The 20,707-nt window shown below is 46.4% G+C and overlaps 1 protein-coding gene across 6 annotated transcripts in view; it reads right to left on the bottom strand.

Moving 5' to 3' along the window:
• LOC106605503 (adhesion G protein-coupled receptor B1) overlaps window positions 1-20,707 on the bottom strand; it is a 97,023-nt gene that overhangs the window by 13,776 nt on the left and 62,540 nt on the right. For 5 of the 6 annotated variants that reach the window (XM_014201235.3, XM_014201238.3, XM_014201231.3 and 2 more), the window contains exons 17-25: window positions 20,228-20,330; window positions 19,633-19,676; window positions 9,954-10,080; window positions 3,662-3,765; window positions 3,264-3,366; window positions 2,914-3,064; window positions 2,687-2,756; window positions 2,214-2,280; window positions 1,612-1,697 (exon numbers count right to left, since the gene is read on the bottom strand). In XM_014201235.3, the coding sequence (XP_014056710.1) occupies window positions 1,612-1,697; window positions 2,214-2,280; window positions 2,687-2,756; window positions 2,914-3,064; window positions 3,264-3,366; window positions 3,662-3,765; window positions 9,954-10,080; window positions 19,633-19,676; window positions 20,228-20,330 (855 nt within the window). Of the gene's footprint in view, window positions 1-177; window positions 244-1,611; window positions 1,698-2,213; window positions 2,281-2,686; window positions 2,757-2,913; window positions 3,065-3,263; window positions 3,367-3,661; window positions 3,766-9,953; window positions 10,081-19,632; window positions 19,677-20,227; window positions 20,331-20,707 lie in introns of all 6 variants that reach the window. The other variant, XM_014201234.3, reaches the window with a different exon arrangement.

Raw genomic sequence — 20,707 nt, 5'->3', positions numbered from 1 at the left:
ACAATTCTACTAGTTGGGGAGTGTGAGGAGGGGGTATTAAGCCAATCAGAGTGTAAGGAGGGGATATTAAGCCAATCAGAGAGCGCTACTGCCAGGGGGAGGAGATTTAGTGGGTGGGCCATGAGCAGGGCTGATAGCCAATACAGTCAACAACAGTGGGCGGGGGAGATTTTTTACCGAATCAGTGACGAGGTGGAAAGGGGGAGCTGAGATTGAGGTGTTCCTGATTGGAGAGGAGGAGCCCTGAGTGAGAGAGGGGGGGATTCTGTGCAAACTCAAAACGTTTCAGACAGCAAGAAACAAACTTGTACAGTTCAAGAATAGATCATTGCAGAGAGGCAAACATGTTGTTCAGAGAAAATAAATACATAAATAAACAACAATACAGTTGGATGTACTAACGATCGCCAATGAGGGCACAGAACAGCAGCCTGCGAGAAGGGGGAGCAGGGTACACCGAGGGGTCAAAGGTCAACCGTGGGGTTATATAGGGACTGAAGGTCATGACCTCTCACAACGTTGGCGTGTATTGAACTGCACATGCTACTGTGTGTATTAAGGAGCAGTAGTAAGTATAAAGAAAGCAGCTTTTAAGGCTGAATTAGGTTGAAAACCTTCCATCCTGTCTCAGCACGAGCTTGGAAATGCCAAAACGCCGTAGTAAAATCTCCAACACAACAGATGTATCAGATGGAGTATGTTTCATACTGTAGTGAGTAGCCTTTTTAACAAAGCAACGGAAAATAAACCAATTTCTATAGACATAGAGACAGCATTAGCGGCGTACAATAAATCAAACACATGACATTATCGTGTGCTTTGAGTGATCTCTGAGGTCCCTACTCTATACCCATAGGGCCCCTGCTCCCCTTCCCTATAAAACAATCAACGAAACAAAATAAATGAGAAAGATGGATATACAGAAATGTACATTATATAGCAACACCTGAAAATGAAGAGAAGCTGAGTGAATGTGTAAAAGCAACATACAGTATATGGCAGAGTATAATGAAACCAACATGATAGCCATGAGATGAGCACTGATGCGCCATCTTGTTTCTTAATGGGAGGGTCCGATAACCACTGCATTCTTTCTCATCTTCCCTTTTCTTATATCTCCCTCCCTCCTTCCCCACCCTCCCTCCCTCCTCCCTCGCTCCTCTCTTCTTCTATCCCTCTCTGTCAGACCTCATCCTCTACAAATCTTCCAATCATTGATCATTGTCTGTCTTATAAAACATCCACATATTCCTTTCAATATCTGCTCTTTTTCATTTCCCCAATCTCACCTCTCTCTCTCTCTCTCTCTGCTCCCGCAATATCTCTCCTCCCTCCCTCTCTCTCTGCTCTCACTATATTTCTCCTCCCGCTCTCTCTTTCTCTCTCTCCCTCTCTCCTTTTGTCTGTGCTCCTATTCTGTTATCTCCCCTGTTTCTAAATTTTGTCTTCCAAAAAAAATAGCTCTTATCAATTTCCTCATCTGACTCTTTCTTAGATCCTGCGTTCTAAATGTGAGAGCCAATGGCATCGCTAGCCCCGCCCCCAAGCGTATGCCCCCAGGCTGATTATTGGTGGACCAGTGAGATGGATGTGTGGTAGGATAAGGCATACCCTGCCCTCTCCTTCAGTTTCATATCAGTAATGCCGTCTTTGGACACCAGTTTGTTAAATACGAGAATCCCGATAACCATGTTAACCTGTCAGAGAGAAAAGAGAGATGTGAACAAAGCAGCCAGATACAGAGTAAAACTCTTAGTCATTCAGAACATATAGCTACAACCACTCTGTCTGTCAGTCTGACATGGGACTACAGAAATGATAGAGTATGATACATGCATGTGAATTATATCAGTCCCACACATAAACACAATAGCTTTACATATCAAACCTTCAGTATATATATAAAGTTGTAACTGCTAAGTCAAGGTAATAACATGTAGTTAGTCAAGTGGTAGCAATCTTGCACATAGGGTCCATTGATGACTATACATGGTTGATGAAGACGTTAGTTAGGATAATGTACAATCTATTGACTGGCTAAAACCAATAGTAGTATGTTGACTGCATTAAGCCAAAATGGTAAGTTTATGGTTAGGGCAAGATAAGCGTTACAGTATCTTACATATTTCTGTGGCTAAATGTTCATCTCAGATCAGTAAAGCAACAAAGGTTTCTCAGACAAATAGAGGCTGAGACAGAGAGATAGGAAGTACCAAGACTACAGCGGCAGCCGGTCCCACAAACGCATAAAGCAGACCACCTTCCAGAGACAGCCAGCAGCTGAGAGAGAAAGAGGAAGAGAGGGAGGAGGAGGAAAGGAAAAAGGCAGGAAGAGAGAGTGACACCAAGAGCAGGTGAGAAGGAAGGAGAAAGACAAATGAAAAGAAAGAAAGATGGCATGAGAAAAGGGGTAGAGCGAGGAGAGGAAGAGGTCAAGTCAGCTACCAGCAGTCAGGTCACACAAATACAACCCCCATGTATAAGGATTCTGTATCACATGTCTTAAATGCTCTTTAAACAGTTAGCTAATCCAATATGGAAAGGTTTAGAAGAAGAAAGAGATATAGAGGTACACAGAAAGAAAGATACAGAGAGAGAGAGAGAGAGAGAGAGAGAGAGAGGCAGAAATACACTTGTCTAGACAAAGGGAGACACAAAGCAACAATATCAGGGATAGCAGACTCACTAGTTGACGGTGCCATATCCCTTAGCTTTGGTGAAACCCACAGAGACTGCCACAACCAGAGCCGGTAGACCTGAGGAGGAGGAGGAGGGAGAAAGGTCACTACTGGGTAGGGATGGGATGGACACACAGATGGACAGACAGAGAAACAGATAAAACTGATCCCCCCCTGCCCCCCCCCCCCCCCCCCGCCCCCAGCATCCTCACCCCCACCCCCCCAGCATCCTCACCCCAGCCCAGACACAGGAATCGCTTGCGGATGATGCGGTTCCTAAGCCGGCCAGTGACGGCCATGTATGACTGCCACGCCTCTGTCAGAACCCAACAGAACGACGACAGGAAGAAGAAATGCAGGAAAGCAGCGACCAGCGTGCAGATCACCTGAGAGAGGGAGAGAACACAAGATAGGAAGAGAGGGACAGAGAGTGAGGGAGAAAGAGAAGAAGAGGCGGAGAAAGAAGGAGAGTGTGAGGGGGGTTGAAAGAGGAAACAGGGAAGAGATGGAGAGATGTGAGTAAAGGATCTTTACAAGACCTTGAGAGAGTACGTGGTGAGATACAGCTTGTTCACTGGCTCTTACCTTGTTCCGTGTCTGCGTCTGACCAATGAGGATGAGGGCGTTGGAGGAGATGATGGAGAGGCAGAAGTTGATGAGGATGACGGAGCGCTCGGAGCGAATGTACCTGAGGAGAGACAACATGTTGAGGGGTCCACACCTTTCCCAACTGACCGTCAACCATCAACAACCACACCCATACTTCCTTCACTTAAACGGTTCAAAAGCTCTAGCCTTTTTACACTATCAAGCCAACCTGAACAGCACTATGCTGGCTCAGATTTAGTCCACTTTGTCCTTTCCAGCACGGTTCAAGCAACTATGGTGGATGTGTAACCAAACCAGCCTAGCACAGGACAGCTGGGCATAGTAACTACTCAGATATCACTAGAAACAAAAGACCAGAGTCAATGTGTTCTCACCTCCAGACCGACACATAGATGATGATGAGGAGCAGCAAGGTGAGAGAGGAGACTCCACAGCCCACCATCAGCGTCACAGAGGGAAGCTGCATTTTATCCATGTTCTGCAGGAGACGCACATACAGTCAACACACAGACCGTTAAGGACTGTAAAGAAATGTAAAGAAGCTGTCTTCTTCTCCTTATTTTGGAACAGATTCTTTCTTCCACTCTCCTGGTTCAGGACTGCAAAGCTAAAACAGCCACACAGCCACACACACAGGACCCCCACAAACACACACACACACAGACATGCGCAGTGCCGTGTACAGAATTAGGTATATCTGGTATCTGATAAAGGGAGCAGGGAGCTGGAGAGAGGCTGGCAGACAGGCTGCTGTTTGGGCCTTGGCTGGATATGGAGAGCAAGGTGACTCCAAGGTGAATCACCACACAGATTCTTAGCTGAAGGCCATGAAGCACATTTTGACAGATTATATTGTCAGGCGTGAAGTCTGATTCAGCCAGATTCAAACATTATACTATGAAACACAGCAAGATAATCAAAACCTCCTGTAAAAGCATCGACAACAACAGGTCGCCGTCTCCATGTTCCCGCAGCAGCCATTATCTTAGTTGCCATGGTGATGCAGGATGTCGGTACGGTAGCTTGGCAGCAGAGGCAGTGAGGGGAGGAAGGCTGCAGCAACCCACTGACCCTGTGGCTGCTTTATGCATCTCACTGGTGTGTGTGTGTCTGTGTGTTTAAGAGCGTGCGTGCATGTGTGTGTGTATTTCTGACACAATTCCCAGACTTGACTCATACATGCTTAGCAGCACTGACTGACGAGTGTTCCCTGCTGTCGCCTGAACAGAGTGAAAGCATCTAGCTGGCAGACAGTGTATCTATCTGAGGGAGTAGTGCAGCCTGCAGGCTCACATGCATGTCATCCTGGGCACTGACATGCCACTCTCCCAACGCAGGCCAGGCGTGTGTGTTGACTACGTTCCTCAATATACCATTATGTGCTCTACACAGCAGTACTAACAGCGAGCCATATCCAACATGTGGGTGTGACCTGAAGACTAGAGGATGTTCAAGAGGCCCATGTTCAGGAGTGTAGCTTAATGAAGTCTGCTTACTCTAGAAGACTATCTTGATTTAACGTGTCATGTGTTCCAAAAGGAAACATGTTCTAAGGGCAGCTGTCTTTGCTAAGGTTTGTTAGAGGTGGTGTTGGGGGGTGGATGTAGGTGAATGGGTCTGATGGGAAGGGATAGGGATGGAGGGTTGGGGTGCAGGGGGGGTTGAGGTGGTGTTGGGGTAGCTAGAGGTGAGATGCAGGTGGAAGGGAGAGCGCCAGTCTTATAACAGGGATATGGGGGGGAGATGAGGAGGGGCGTCTATGGTTGTGCATTCCACCCTCAAGCAGAAGATAATTGGAGTTTATAGTCTGTCTTGTTTCCAGGTTTGATGTGTGCTAGAGGGCCAAATTAATTAAATCCTTTGATTAATCTGCACTGCGGTGAGTTCCCCTCTCTCTCTGTCTGAAGGAAAAAGATTACGAGTGCAGCCGAATGGAACAATGTCCGCTGAGACCGAGTAACTCTTACAGCCCTCTCTGTCTCCACTAATGGCAGAGCAGGGATGTGGGACGTGAACTCCGTACAGTGCAATCGCCTAGTGAGAGAGACAGAGACTTCCCATCCGGAAGAGGCTACACTATCCCAGAGTTGACCTAAACTGCCTTCAGATAGGGAGCCTATACGTTGAAGGCGGAAGTTTACATACACTTAGGTTGGAGTCATTAAAACTTGTTTTTCAACCACTCCACAAATTTCTTGTTTACAAACTATAGTTTTGGCAAATCGGATAGGACATCTACTTTGTGCATGACGCCAGTAATTTTTCCAACAATTGTTTACAGACAGATAATTTCACTTAAAATTCATTGTATCACAATTCTAGTGGGTCAGACGTTTACATACACTAAGTTGACTGTGCCTTTAAACAGCTTGGAAAATTCCAGAAAATGATGTCATGGCTTTAGAAGCTTCTGATAGGCTAATTGAAATAGTTTGAGTCAATTGGAGGTGTACCTGTGGATGTATTCAAGGCCTACCTTCATAATCAGTGACATCATGGGAAAATCAAAAGAAATCAGCCAAGACCTCAGATTATTTTTTTGGACCTCCACAAGTCTGGTTCATCCTTGGGAGCAATTTCCAAATGCCTGAAGGTACCACGTTCATCTGTACAAACAATAGTATACTAGTATAAACACCATGGGATCATGCAGCCGTCATACCGCTCAGGAAGGAGACGCATTCTGTCTCCTAGAGATGAATGTACTTTGGTGCGAAAAGTGCAAATCAATCCCAGAACAACAGCAAAGGACCTTGTGAAGTTGCTGGAGGAAACAGGTAAAAAAGTATCTATATCCACGTAAAATGAGTCCTATATCGACATAACCTGAAAGGCTGCTCAGCAAGGAAGAAGCCACTGCTCCAAAACCGCTATAAAAAGCCAGACTACGGTTTGCAACTGCACTTGTGGACAAATATCATACTTTTTGGAGAAATGTCCTCTGGTCTGATGAAACAAAAATAGAACTGTTTGGCCATAATGACCATCGTTATGTTTGGAGGAAAAAGGGGGAGGCTTGCAAGCCGAAGAACAACGTCCCAACCGTGAAGCACGGGGGTGGCAGCATCATATTGTGGAGGTGCTTTGCTGCAGGAGGGACTGGTGCACTTCACAAAATAGATGGCTTCATGAGGCAGGAAAATGTGGATATATTGAAGCAACATCTCAAGTCAGGAAGTTAAAGCTTGGTCGCAAATGGATCTTCCAAATAGACAATGACCCCAAGCATACTTCCAAAGTTGTGGAAAAATGGCTTAAGGACAACAAAGTCAAGGCATTGGAGTGGCCATCACAAAGCCTTTACCTCAATCCTATAGAAAATGTGTTGGCAGAACTGAAAAAGTGTGTGCGAGCAAGGAGGCCTACACACCAGACTCAGTTACACCAGCTCTGTCGGGAGGAATGGGCCAAAATTCACCCGCCTTATTGTGGGAAGCTTGTGGAAGGCTACCCGAAATGTTTGACCCAAGTTAAACAATTTAAAGGCAATGCTACCAAATACTAATTGAGTGTATGTAAGCTTCTGACACACTGGGAAAGCTGAAATAAATAATTATCTCTACTACTATTCTGACATTTCACATTCTTAAAATAAAGTGGTGATCCTAACTGACCTAAGACAGGGAATTTTCACTAGGATTAAATGTCAGGAATTGTGAAAGGCTGAGTTTAAATGTATTTGGCTGAGGTGTATGTAAACTTCCGACTTCAACTGTACGTCTCTCAATGGCTAAATGGTGTTCTTGATTTGTTGGTTGCTGTCCTGTATCAATGCAGATATTCAGGTATACATACAGTATCATCGTGTTAACAGCTATCCAACACCATCAAGACTTTCTGGGAATCACCATGGAAACAGTAGTTCAATGATACCTAGCCTGGGTGTGTCTAGTTTGTAGAGTCAGACTAACAGGCTTTGATTATGACCTTTCACTGAACTCTGTATCTGACTGTATGTGACTCAACCCCAAGTAGGATAGCTTCTAAATGAACATGAATCCATTAATGAGTCGTGGTGTAGCTACAGCGTGAGAAACAGTCTCTCTGATATAATGGGAAACACAAAGCTGTTCTGTGGTTCTGTTGAGTTAGTTGATCTATGTCTTACTATCTAGAGGTCTACTATGGATTACATTTTCAAAGGCAGGTCTGTAGGTGTGTGAACTGCGTACTCACAGACCCATGAGACATTCTAACAAAGAGTTGTCTGTCTCTCATACACACACACACACACACACACACACACACACACACACACACACACCACACACACACACACACACACACACACACACACACACACCCACCACACACACACACTCATCCTATTCCCAAAAACACAAGCCTGCTGGGTTCAGGTTTGAGCCTTTTGATAAGACTGCAGTGAATTTCTCTCTCTCTCTTTCCTTCTACAGCCTGCAGCTGAGTAAGACTGACTGAACGTGGTAACATTACAGAAGACAGGAGAGGAGAGATGAAGAGAGTGAGTGATAAAGGGGCGGGACAGAGACCTACTATGTGGAGAGAAAGAGAGAGAGAGAGAGAGAGGCAGAGAAAGCAACAGAGGAAAAGGATGTGGGAAAATGACTAAGCAGGAGTGAGAGGGAGAGGGGATAAAGGGGTAGAAGAGAGACAGTGAGAGACTGGGTGTTTGTCATTCTGGGGCTGTATGAGGCTAGCTGCAGACAGAGGAGAGGAGAGGGGCTGTGCCATTCAGAATGTGGCAAGTGTTGCTGCAGGAATAATTAGCTAGTTCAATATCCATGGCTGTCTCACAACCCCACTAGCATGGCAGGAGGGAAGAAGGGAGAGAGACGAGGAAAGAGAGGGAGGGGGGAGGAATGGGAGGAAGAGAGAGAGGGGGAGGAAAAGGAGTGCCCTTCTCTCCTGGCACAGTACCAGGTGAATATACTTGCCACAATATGCTTCCCTTAGGGCATCTAAAAGCCCCCAGACTGCGACACTGCTGTGAAAAGTCCTGTTGAGTGGCCAGGTAGAGAGGGGGATGAATAGAGGTAGAGAGATGGAAGGAGGAATGAGGGGGAGGATAATACTGTGTCCGGCCAGGGAGAAGCAGCAATCACTTGCGGAGTGCTATTAACACATGATGCTACTACGACTGCTGCCCATCGCACAGGCACACGCCAAATAAACTGTGTGTGTGTGTGTGTGTGTGTGTGTGTGTGTGTGCCGTATGTGTAACTGTATGCATGTGTGCAGCGGTGTGTAATAAGGATAGCAACTGCTTCTGTGTGTGTATAGCAAGTGATGATCTGTAAACATCTTGCAGAGGTGCACAAACACACACACACACACACACACACACACCCCTTCCAAGATCATCACCCCCTGGCTGAATAATCGTAGCTCTAGGATGGACGAGGGGAAGACAGAGGGAGTGTGAGAGAGGGAGAAGAGAGAGAGAGACAGAGATGGAGAAGAGAGATACAGAACATCAAACGCACAGCTGCAGATTCTCAGGGCGAAAGACTGCCGTGTTTATTTGCTTTCCTAAGACCCATCAAATTAAGCTTGTCCATTGCTTGCAGGTGCACATTTTCTCATCCCCATCCCCTCCTTTTGATGTAGCATTTTGGAACCGCCATATAAAAACCACATGCATATCTAAAATGAGTAAATGTCGCATCTGTCTGAATATTTTGGCCCAGGAGGGGTAAATTAATGGTATTCCATCCCTCCCTTCATCCATCCATCCGTTCTTCCCTTCCCTCTATCTAGGCGTTCTTCCCTTCCCTCTATCTAGGCCACACAGCACAAAGGCTGTGGTGGTGAATTAGTATAGGGTCTTCTACAGCTTTAAGAGTCATTGGTGCCGCCCATGCTGTTACCAGGGCAACTAGTGAACAACTGCTTCAGAAGCAGTTTCCAGTCTAATAATAACTAATCGCTCTGAATGAACACTTCCTCACAATGACAGTACTGGCCTTTTCATCTCCCCTCAGAAACTGGGCCACATTTGAGCGGTTTGAGCCATCACTGGAATTCTGCAGGGTTTAGTAAAGATATTGTCATATTAACACACCTATTTATCTCCCGCTGGAATCAAATACTGATTATCTATGATTGTTCTGTTATTTTAGCCCCATTTTATGTTATTGCATCATTGGAGAATATTTAGGCAGCTGGAAAATATTATTTAATTTGTCAAAATGCTGGAATAATATGTTATTATGTTACATTGGACAATGTCAACATGAAATATGCAAGGATTCTGAACATGATTATAATAATAGCTAATCTAAAACCCTAAAATAATTTTTCACATAGCCTAACAATTTCTTATTCAGCATGTAATGTGTGCAAATCAATAGTCAACACGGTCATTTTGCAGTTGGAATATATAAACTGAATGTACCTTGACTAAAATGTGTCATGTCGACACAAATCTCCCTTTTCTGCTCGGTGGGACGACTTGAAAGATGCCCAAATTCTTTATTTGAGAACACACAGAGCACTTGCTGAATGGCATCTGCATGTCGCAAGCAAGAGAGAGGAGAGAGAGAGAGGGCGGGCGGGCGCGCGCGAGGGCTCTGTTGATACCGAATGGCAATGACGCCCTTTTTCACTAAACCCGTGAGATACATACACAAGCACCTCGATTCGGATACCCTAACATAAAAGAATGAAGGAAGTTGTCGGACTTACCATGTCAGGATTTAGCCGTGCTAAAATGGCGAAGGTAGAGAGTCTGTCACACACGCATTTGGTGCTGAATGAGTCGACAGGCACGGCTCTGCAACCCCTGGCAGACCACGATCCGAGCAGCGAGGAGCTGCGGGAAAAGAGAGAGAGCGCTGCGGTGAATAAAAACGGGTGAAAGCTAGTCAAATCCCCCACCACGTTACAGACACCAGCTATTTAATTCCAAATCCCCTTTACATCTCCGCGGTTAGCGAGCAAGAGCGCAGAAAACGCAGTGAAAATGGTGATGAAAGGTTATCTGTGAGCCAGATGCCGTGCTGCTCAGGTTTCTGCTTGGCCAGGTTATTGCAACATAGAGTTGGAATTCACAAATAACCCAAAAACAAACAATAGCAATGGGGGTAATAACAACAATAATAATAATAATAATAATAATAATAATGCAAATCTAAGTTATTATTGAATCTCCTTATTTATCCCTAGATTTAGATTGCGTTATTGGTGGAACAATTTAAAAGCTAAAGAGATCATATTTGTGCACCTAATAGACAATTAATCAGCTGGAAAACATTTTTTATTGTGTGAACCCATTTTACAGTACTTCATGTGGCTGTAATGCCATCCTAACTTCCATTTACAGGTAAGTAGGTTTTTGATGGCCTGGTCTAGGCCTTTGTTGTAGCGTACTGGACCATACATCAACAATAACTGCAATTCCAACCCAATAAGAAAGCACTTTAAATACATATGTAGTTTATTTTTCTGTTATATTGTTAACCATTCTTTAGTTGAGCGTATTAATCAAAACGTGAATTCTGAGTGTTGACTGAACATTGACAGATACCATGTTTTTCTAAGTCTTAATTACCCTAAATGGACCAGGCTAAATCCACACCACTTTGTCACTCACTGTTTATGGGATTGACTAAACTTTTACCCACTTTTACTATAAAGCATTACTAACAATTCTAAGGTTTTAACATTCAAAAACAATATTGCTGAACAGCTTAGCGTGGAGTTCATGGGGAGCCTTCCCCTCTAGACGTCTTGCTTGTTGGCCTCTTCCCTCATTTAACTTCTTTGGGATCTGGGGGCAGTATTGAGTAGCTTCGATGAATAAGGTGCCCAGAGTAAACTGCCTGCTACTCAGGCCCAGAAGCTAGGATATGCATATTATTAGTAGATTTGGATAGAAAACACTCAGAAGTTTCTAAAACTGTTTGAATGATGTCTGTGAGTATAACAGAACTCATATGGCAGGCAAAAACCTGAGAAGAATCCGACCAGGAAGTGGGAAATCTGAGGTTTGTAGTTTTTCAAGTGATTGTCTATCCAATATACAGTGTCTGTGGGGTCATATTGCACTTCCTAAGGCTTCCACTAGATGTCAACAATCTTTAGAACATTGTTTCATGCTTCTACTGTGAATGGGAAGAGAATAAGAGCTGTTTCAACCAGGTGTCTGGAAAAATGCTATGAGCTCAGTCACGCGCGTGGCCGTGAGAGCAAGCTGAGTTCCTTTTCATTTCTAAAGACAAAGAAATTGTCCGATTGGAATATTATTGAAGATTTATGATAAAAACATCCTAAAGATTGATTCTATACATCGTTTGACATGTTTCTACAAACTGTAATGCAATTTTTTGACTTTTCGTCTGGACTTAGTGCATGCGCCTTCTGCATTTGGAATAGTGAACTGAACGCGCGAACAAAAAGGAGGTATTTGGACATAAATATGGACTTTTTCGAAACAAAACAAACATTTATTGTGGAACTGGGATTCCTGGGAGTGCATTCCGATGAAGGTCATCAAAGGTAAGTGAATATTTATAATGCAATTTCTGACTTTTGTTGACTCCACAACATGGCAGTATGGCTTGTTTTGGTGCCTGAGCGCTGTACTCAGATTATCGCATGGTGTGCTTTTGCTGTAAAGCTTTTTTGAAATCTGACACAGCGGTTGCATTAAGGAGAAGTGTATCTTTAATTCTATGTAAAACACTTGTATCTTATATCAACGTTTATGATGAGTATTTCTGTAAATTGATGTGGCTCCCTGCAAAATCACTAGATGTTTTAGAGGCAAAACATTACTGAACATAACGCGCCAATGTAAACTGAGATTTCTGGGTATAAATATGAACTTTATCGAACAAAACATACATGTATTGTGTAACATGAAGTCCTATGAGTGCCATCTGATGAAGATCATCAAAGGTTAGTGATTCATTTTATCTCTATTTCTGCTTTTTGTGACTCCTCTCTTTGGCTGGAAAATGGCTGTATGTTTTTTTGTGACTAGGCGCTGACCTAACATAATCATATGGTATGCTTTCGCCGTAAAGCCTTTTTTAAATCAGACACTGTGGCTGGATTAACAAGATGTTAAGCTTTAAAATGGTGTTTAATACTTGTATGTTTGAGGAATTTTAATTATGAGATTTCTGTTGTTTTGAATTTGGCGCCCTGCAATTTCACTGGCTGTTGTCAAGGTGGGACGCTAGCGTCCACATATCCCAGAGAGGTTAATGGGGTATTCTCAGTGGCCAGTGACGTTGCATTGCCAATACGCTGTCCACTACAATGCGGTGCTAAACTCCAAATATCAGAAACCATATTTTCCCACTATGCATGGTGCTGAAATGTCAGACCGCAGCTATTTCATTGTTGTTTACAACATCATACCATCCACAATTGCCTAAGTTACCACACAGCTGTTCTAAAACCCTGACAAAGGCTCAGTTTTAGTCCTCTCTTCATATCGGTCTGACTGCAGGTGCACAGAGAATGGCCCAATCGTTGTTGGTTCCTCATGTCTTCATGGGAGTTGTGTGTTTCTCTCTCCCATGGCACAGTGATGCTGGACGGTACATTGGTGATATCACACTCCATCCATCTCAAGTGAGCCCTTACATCCTCTTCCCAAACAGAGTGGTCCCCAAAGGGACTCATCAAGATGGGGGGAACATGATCTCCTGCAGGTCTCTGGGGCTAGTGGCACCAGGAACACACAGCAGCCCCCAGGGTTTTAACCAACCAACAAATCAACAAACCAGTGACAGCCTGGGACTGTGCCTCAGCAGACCTGGGTTCAAATTGTAGTTGTGTTCTTTCCAATACTTTGAAGCATTTAATTGCTTCAGTCTGGAGAGCCCGTTGGGCAGGGTTTGCACTGTGTTGATTATTCCAGTGGTTCCATTGCGCTAGGAAGACTCAATCAAGAGCAGATGAAGTATTTGAAAGAAACCCAATACTATTTGAACCCAGGTCTGTACCTCAGGGCCAAAGACATCTCATCACAACACATCACGGCCTCCAACAGGGTTACCCACAGTGCACCAGGGCCACCTCACAGCAGTCCCTGATAGGGTTACCCATGGTGCAAATGGATGGAGAGTGCTAAGGGGTGAAAACCATGACAAGCAGAGAGAGAGAGAGAGAGAGAGAGACAAAGAGAGAGACAGGGAGAGAGAGAGTAGTACAGTCTTGTAGCCCCAGGAGTAGGCTCAGTGCTAACATTAGCACATCACCCTAACAGAAATCCAATATTATAACTCAGCGCAGAGTCTCTGTGGATGACACGATTAGGCCGCTCTCCCAACCACACAGCAAGCCACAGCAACACACACACTGTACACACATACTGTACACACACACTGTACACACACACTGTACACACACACTGTACACACACACTGTACACACACTGTACACACACACACACTGTACACCACACACACACACACACACACACAGTACACACACACACAGTACACACACACACACACACACCTCATCGTGGTCTAATGGGATAATTTGGGTTGCGGTCCAGTAGCACTGAATGTGTGAACGCCCCTGCCAACAACAGGCCAGGATAACATGAATGAATCGGACAGCAGGGCCTGCCTGACCGCTACAACATCCCAGACATCCCTGGGTTAAAATACTATTTGAAATCTTTTAAATAAGCTTAGAGTTTGCTCTAGTCTTCCTACAGAGCCAAATGTGCAGGGTTGGCAACTTTTCCGACATTTCTATTGGTTCCATTAACCTGTTGGGGCTAGGGGGCGGTATTTGCACGGCCGGATAAAAAACGTACCCGATTTAAACGGGTTACTACTCTTGCCCAGAAAGGAGAATATGCATTTATGCATATATATATATATTTGGAAAGAAAACACTCTAAAGTTTCTACAACTGTTTGAATGTTGTCTGTGAGTTTAACAGAACTCATATGGCAGGCCAAAACCTGAGAAGATTCCATACAGGAAGTGCCCTGTCTGACATTTTGTTCATCACTATCGAAAATACAGCATCTCTGCTGTAACGTGACATTTTCTAAGGCTTCCATTGGCTCTCAGAAGGCGCCAGAAAGTGGAATGACGTCTCTCCAGTCTCTGGGCGAAAAACAGCAGGAGATTTTGTGAGTGGTCAGGCTAAGAACAGTGACACTGGAGATGCGCGTTCATGTGAATTCTCCATGTTTTTCTTTCTCTCTTTGAATGAATACAACGTCGCCCAGTTGGAATATTATCGCTATTTTACGAGAAAAATCGCATAAAAATTGATTTTAAACAGCGTTTGACATGCTTCGAAGTACGGTAATGGAATATTTTGAATTTTTTTGTCACGAAATGCGGGGTGCCGTCCTCAGACAATCGCATGGTATGCTTCGCCTTAATGCCTATTTTAAATCGGACAATGCAGTTAGATTAACAAGAATTTAAGGTTTAAAATGATATACGATACTTGTATGTTCATGAATGTTTAATATTCCAATTATTTACTTGAATTGTGCGCCCTCCAATTTCACTGGATGTTGTCGGCTGGTGTCCCGCCTATCCTTAAGAAGTTTTAAGCAAGACAAGCTCAATCAAGCCCAGGTCAAAATAGTTGACATTATTTCAAAAATGGTTTAGTCTGGTGCTATAACATCCAGCAATGCAAATCATAATGAATTATGTATTAACTAAAACCAACAGACAGATTAAAGAACAGGGGAAGCTAAATTCAATAAGAAACAAACTGTAAAGAAAACAAATCAGATTGTGGGTTTATAAAGAAGTGGAGGTGGGTGAGGAGAGATAAGGTAGGGTGTCACATCCTGACTAGTATAAGGGGTTATTTGTTATTGTAGTTTGGTCAGGGCGTGGCAGGGGTGTGTGTGTTTGTTTTGTGTTATCAGGGTTTTTGGGTATGGTTCTATGTTTTTGTATTTCTATGTTTTCTATGTTGTGTATTTCTTTGTGTTGGCCTGGTATGGCTCTCAATCAGGAACAGCTGTCCATCGTTGTTGCTGATTGGGAGTCATACTTAGGTGGCCCTTTTCACCTGTCTTTTGTGTGAAGTTGGTTTTGCATTGCTAGTTGTGAGCCTGCAAACTGTCAAGCTGTCATTTGTTTTCTTGTTTCTTGTTAAGTGTTCAATAGAAGTTTAAGATGAGCACTCAACCCGCTGCGCCTTGGTCTACTCCCTTCGATGGCCGTTACAGAACTTCCCACCACCAACGAACCAAGCAGCGTGGTAAGGAGCTGGAGAGGAGCTATCGGGAGTCGTGGATCTGGGAGGAGATCCTAGCCGGAGAGGGACCATGGAGGAAGGCTGGAGAGGACCGGGAGTGTTTTGCTGGAACACGGCTGGCATGGAAGCCTGAGAGGCAGCCCCCAACATTTTTTTGGGGGGGGGGCACACGGGTAGTTTGGCTGGGCCAGGGTTGAGACCTAAGCCAACTCCCCGTGCTTACCGGAGGCAGCGTGGTATTGGTCAGGCCCCGTGCTATGGGGTGATGCGCACGGCGTCGAGGCCGAGCATCCACAGGCCGGTGTGCTCGGTGCCAGCATCCCGCATTTGCCGGGGGGAAGCGGGCACCCAGCCAGTACGGGTGGTGCCAGTCCTGCGCTCGAGACTGCCAGTGCGCCTCTACGGCCCAGTGTATCCTGTTCCCGCTCCTCGCACTAGCCTTGGGGTGCGTGTCTCCAGTCTGGTACCTCCACTACCAGCCCCATGCACCAGGCCTCCAGTGCGTCAGCCCAGTCCAGCTCATCCTGCTCCTCGCACTAGCTCTGTGGTGCGTGTCCCTAGTCTGGCGCTTCCTAGGCCAGCCCCACGCACCAGGCCTTCAGTGCGCAGTCCCCGTCCAGAGCCTCCGGCAACAGTGCCCTGTTCAGAGTGTCCGGCAACAGTGCCTCGTCCAGAGTATCCGGCGACAGTGCCTCGTCCAGAGTGTCCGGCAACAGTGCCCCGTAGAGAGACGGCCCACAGTCCGGAGCCAGCGGAGACGGCCCACAGTCCGGAGCCAGCAGAGACGGCCCACAGTCCGGAACCGAGAGAGACGGCCCACAGTCTGGAACCGAGAGAGACGGCCCACAGTCTGGAACCGAGAGAGACGGCCCACAGTCCGGAACCGAGAGAGGCGGCCTACCGCCGGAACCGGCGCAGCCAGAGTCGCCCTCCAGTCCGACGCAGCCAGAGTCGCCCTCCAGTCCGACGCAGCCAGAGTCGCCCTCCAGTCCGACGCAGCCAGAGTCGCCCTCCAGTCCGACGCAGCCAGAGTCGCCCTCCAGTCCGACGCAGCCAGAGTCGCCCTCCAGTCCGACGCAGCCAGAGTCGCCCTCCAGTCCGACGCAGCCAGAGTCGCCCTCCAGTCCGACGCAGCCAGAGTCGCCCTCCAGTCCGACGCAGCCAGAGTCTCCCTCCAGTCCGACGCAGCCAGAGTCTCCCTCCAGTCCGACGCAGCCAGAGTCTCCCTCCAGTCCGACGCAGCCAGAGTCTCCCTCCAGTCCGACGCAGCCAGAGTCTCCCTCCAGTCCGACGCAGCCAGAGTCTCCCTCCAGTCCGACGCAGCCAGAGTCTCCCTCCAGTCCGACGCAGCCAGAGTCTCCCTCCAGTCCGACGCAGCCAGAGTCTCCCTCCAGTCCGACGCAGCCAGAGTCTCCCTCCAGTCCGACGCAGCCAGAGTCTCCCTCCAGTCCGACGCAGCCAGAGTCTCCCTCCAGTCCGACGCAGCCAGAGTCTCCCTCCAGTCTGACGCAGCCAGAGTCTCCCTCCAGTCCGACGCAGCCAGAGTCGCCCGTTGCGAGGGTCCCCAGTCCGGGGTCGACGGAGAGGGACCTCGCTCTAGAGGCGACACTGAAGTGGGGTGAGCCAGTGGTGGAGCAGGGTCTGCGTCCCGCTCCTGAGCCACCTCTGTAGGGGGGAGTATTGGGAAGGGGGGGTGTTGCAGAAGAACCATCGGTGACGGTGGCCACCCTCCCTTCCCTCCCCTGTAGTTTTGGGAGTTTTTAGTTGTGGGTTATTGTTTTGCTAGTTTTTTGTTTCAGGTGCATCCGGGGTCTGCACCTTTTGGGGGGGGGGGGGGGGTACTGTCACGTCCTGACTAGTATAAGGGGTTATTTGTTATTGTAGTTTGGTCAGGGCGTGGCAGGGGTGTGTGTGTTTGTTTTGTGTTATCGGGTTTTTGGGTATGGTTCTATGTTTTTGTATTTCTATGTTTTTCTATGTTGTGTATTTCTTTGTGTTGGCCTGGTATGGCTCTCAATCAGGAACAGCTGTACATCGTTGTTGCTGATTGGGAGTCATACTTAGGTAGCCCTTTTTTCACTTGTCTTTTGTGGAAAGTTGGTTTTGCATTGCTAGTTGTGAGCCTGCAAACTGTCAAGCTGTCATTCGTTTTCTTGTTTTTTGTTAAGTGTTCAATAGAAGTTTAAGATGAGCACTCAACCCGCTGCGCCTTGGTCTACTCCCTTCGACGGCCATTACATAGGGAGGGTAACTGGGCCAGGTCAGGAGCAGGTTGACGTTTATTATTATGAATCTTGCCCTGAAGCAGAACTGAGTGATTTCCACTAGATGGGCCAACTGTAAAGTCAAAATTGGCTGTATCGTAAAATATATATATTATTTAGCTTTTTGGTCTTAACATAAGGTTAGGGTTAGGCATTAGGGTTAGCAGTGTAGTTAAAGTTAGAGTTAAGGTTAGGGTTAGGTTTAAAATCAGATTGTATTACTTTGTGGCTGTGCCAGCTACTGACCTCTCTGCAGAGCTGCCTCCAGGGTAAGATTCATTACAATAAATGCCAACCTGCAGGCCAGGATGGCAACACTGCTGTTGTTATTGACCCCCCGCCCCAGACCGAAGTAAGAGCCCTAGAAGAGAAGACCACCCGTCTCACACACGCTTGCCTCTCTCTCTCACAGCCGTTATCAACAAGACACCACCATGACAAGGACGCCTCCTCACATTTCAATTTCTCCCCCAAAAATTAACTCATTAATCATAGCTGCTGTCCAAGATGGATTTACATTTTGCTTAGAACATGTCACCCCCCTCCCCCTCCCCCTCCCTCGCCTCCCCCTTCTCTCCCCAACATGGTGGGTGAAGCTAGATTAGATTTTGTTTTGTTCTCTCTCCCTCTCTCTCGCTCTGCCTCTCTATCCATCTTCCTTTATCCTCTCTCATCCCTCTTGCTTTCTCTCAACCCTGTATCTCTCCTCTTCCCTCATTGTTCGGTCGTTCTCTCTCTCTCTCTCGGTCTACATTTACCTGGTTAAACTTTTTTATGTCAAAAGATCGCTCTGTTCTATGCCTCGTCTCAGTAACACATGTGTACGCACTTATCGAAATGCAAATCTCCAACCTGCATTGCAATAAAGCCGTGGGCACATTGTACTTTCTACTCTCTCTTGCTCTTTCTCTCACTTGCACACAGCTTCTCTATCTCTCACTCACTCACTCACTCACTCACTCACTCACTCACTCACTCACTCACTCACTCACTCACTCACTCACTCACTCACTCACTCACTCACTCACTCTCTCTCTCTGTTTTGGGTTTTAAAACAAAAAGGGTACTTTAGTGTATGAGGCATATGAAGAGTGTGTTAAATGGACCCACATTAGCTGTGCAGTTGAACTGTGCAACGCATTTCTCTCTCTCTCTCTCTCTCTCTCTCTCTCTCTCTTACTACACATATATACACTCTCTCCCTCTCTCTTTGTCTGACTCAGTAGATCCCAAAGCACTCTCCATTCATCCCTCTGTGTTGAAGCCTTGGTTTGTGTGTGCGTGGCTGCCCAGGAGAGAAAGCTGTGAGCGACACTTTTAATTTTCGACATCCTGCATCACTGTCGGCGCAGTGTTAGCAGCGTGGGGGTTAGAGTTAGCCCCGTCCCATCTCCCATCACCCACAGAGAGGAGCTCCGGAACTGTCTGACAAACTCAGCACCTTTCTACAGGGTCAGTGTGTGTCATGGGCACTTCATCAAGATAAAAAACAGTGGAGCGGGAACAGCCACGGAACACACAGTCACAGTGGGAGATGATGTGATGTGAAGCCGTCTCCCAAAGTTCTATCCCTCACTGTGAAGGTCCACACCAGCAGGTGTTTCAGAGCCAGGTAGCCAGGCGGGTCCACCATAGAAATATAATTACTTTAGTTCCTGGTTATGGGTACACTTCTTACTTTACATCCTGGCCGCTAGTCCACCCATCATGGTAAATTGACTTGAATGAGGATGTCCATTCTATTAATTCTATTTCTGTTTTCAGAGCCAGGTAGGATCATAGAGGTCCTATAATTCAGTTGATTCAGGCAGTTCCACCCCCAGGCTCCACACTGCAGTCTGGCAGCCCAGCAGGCACATGGATGTATCACCAGAGAAAGACATTTACAAAGGCCTTACCTGTCACTCTCGTCCCAGGAGATGCAGGTCTGGTTTGTGGTGCCCTGATCAGACAGAGAGAGAAACGGTCACATGGTTGACATATGCATGGCCACAGGTAGTAGGGGTGCTGAGGGTGCTGCAGCACCCCCTGAAAAATCACAATTTAAAAAACCATATTCCCGTGGCCATGGACATTTGCTCTGATTACAGATGTTATCATATACCTCCATATACCTCCATGGACATATGCTCTGATTACAGATGTTATCATATACCTCCATATACCTCCATGGACATATGCTCTGATTACAGATGTTGTCATATACCTCCATATACCTCCATGGACATATGCTCTGATTACAGATGTTATCATATACCTCCAGTTGTGAGGATGATGAAATTGATTTGTCTAGTGCTTTTCTAAGTGCTAAACGTGCTTTGCAGTGATAAAGGCATGGTAAGTCTTTTGAAATGCTCTCAAATATCAGTACATTGTGTTTTAATGGGATAAGCCACATGATTTGTCAAGGCCCTTCCTACTCTGTTACACTACAGGGGTCAATTACTGAGGTCACTGCTCAGGTCAGAGGGTCAGATGTGAAAGGTCACTCACGTTGTAAAGGTGTGAGAACTGGACCTCCACCGGGGTAGAGAGGGATCCTGGGGTGGGCTTGATGGTCACAGACACCACCTTGGAGTTGAGCACAGTGCTGTTTCTGGAGGGAGGGAGGGAGGGAGGGAGGGAGGGAGGGAGGGAGGGAGGGAGGGAGGGAGGGAGGGAGGGAGGGAGGGAGGGACAGAGTGGTGTCACCAGCATAGGACAACTCACATGGTCAGGTGACATATCACGTGAGAACCACACATCATTGTCATCGTTGTCAATCGCTGTTCCCTTCAACCAACTCAAACCTCCCTGCAGTAATACTGCCCCATCCCTACAACACATGTTCCCATCTCTCCCTAACACAGCATACATATCCCTCAAGACACCCTTGTATGTCCCAGCACTTAACTCATGTCCCGTTTCAAATAGACAGTGTTTCACAGCCCCCACACTCTGACTCCTCCCCCCTACTCTCTCTCACCCGCAACC

Source organism: Salmo salar, chromosome 05, assembly GCF_965601325.2.
Source record: "Salmo salar chromosome 05, fSalSal1, whole genome shotgun sequence".
Lineage (NCBI taxonomy): Eukaryota > Metazoa > Chordata > Actinopteri > Salmoniformes > Salmonidae > Salmo > Salmo salar.
Note: the sequence above shows the minus strand (reverse complement) of the source record. Positions and strands in the feature narration are given on the sequence as shown.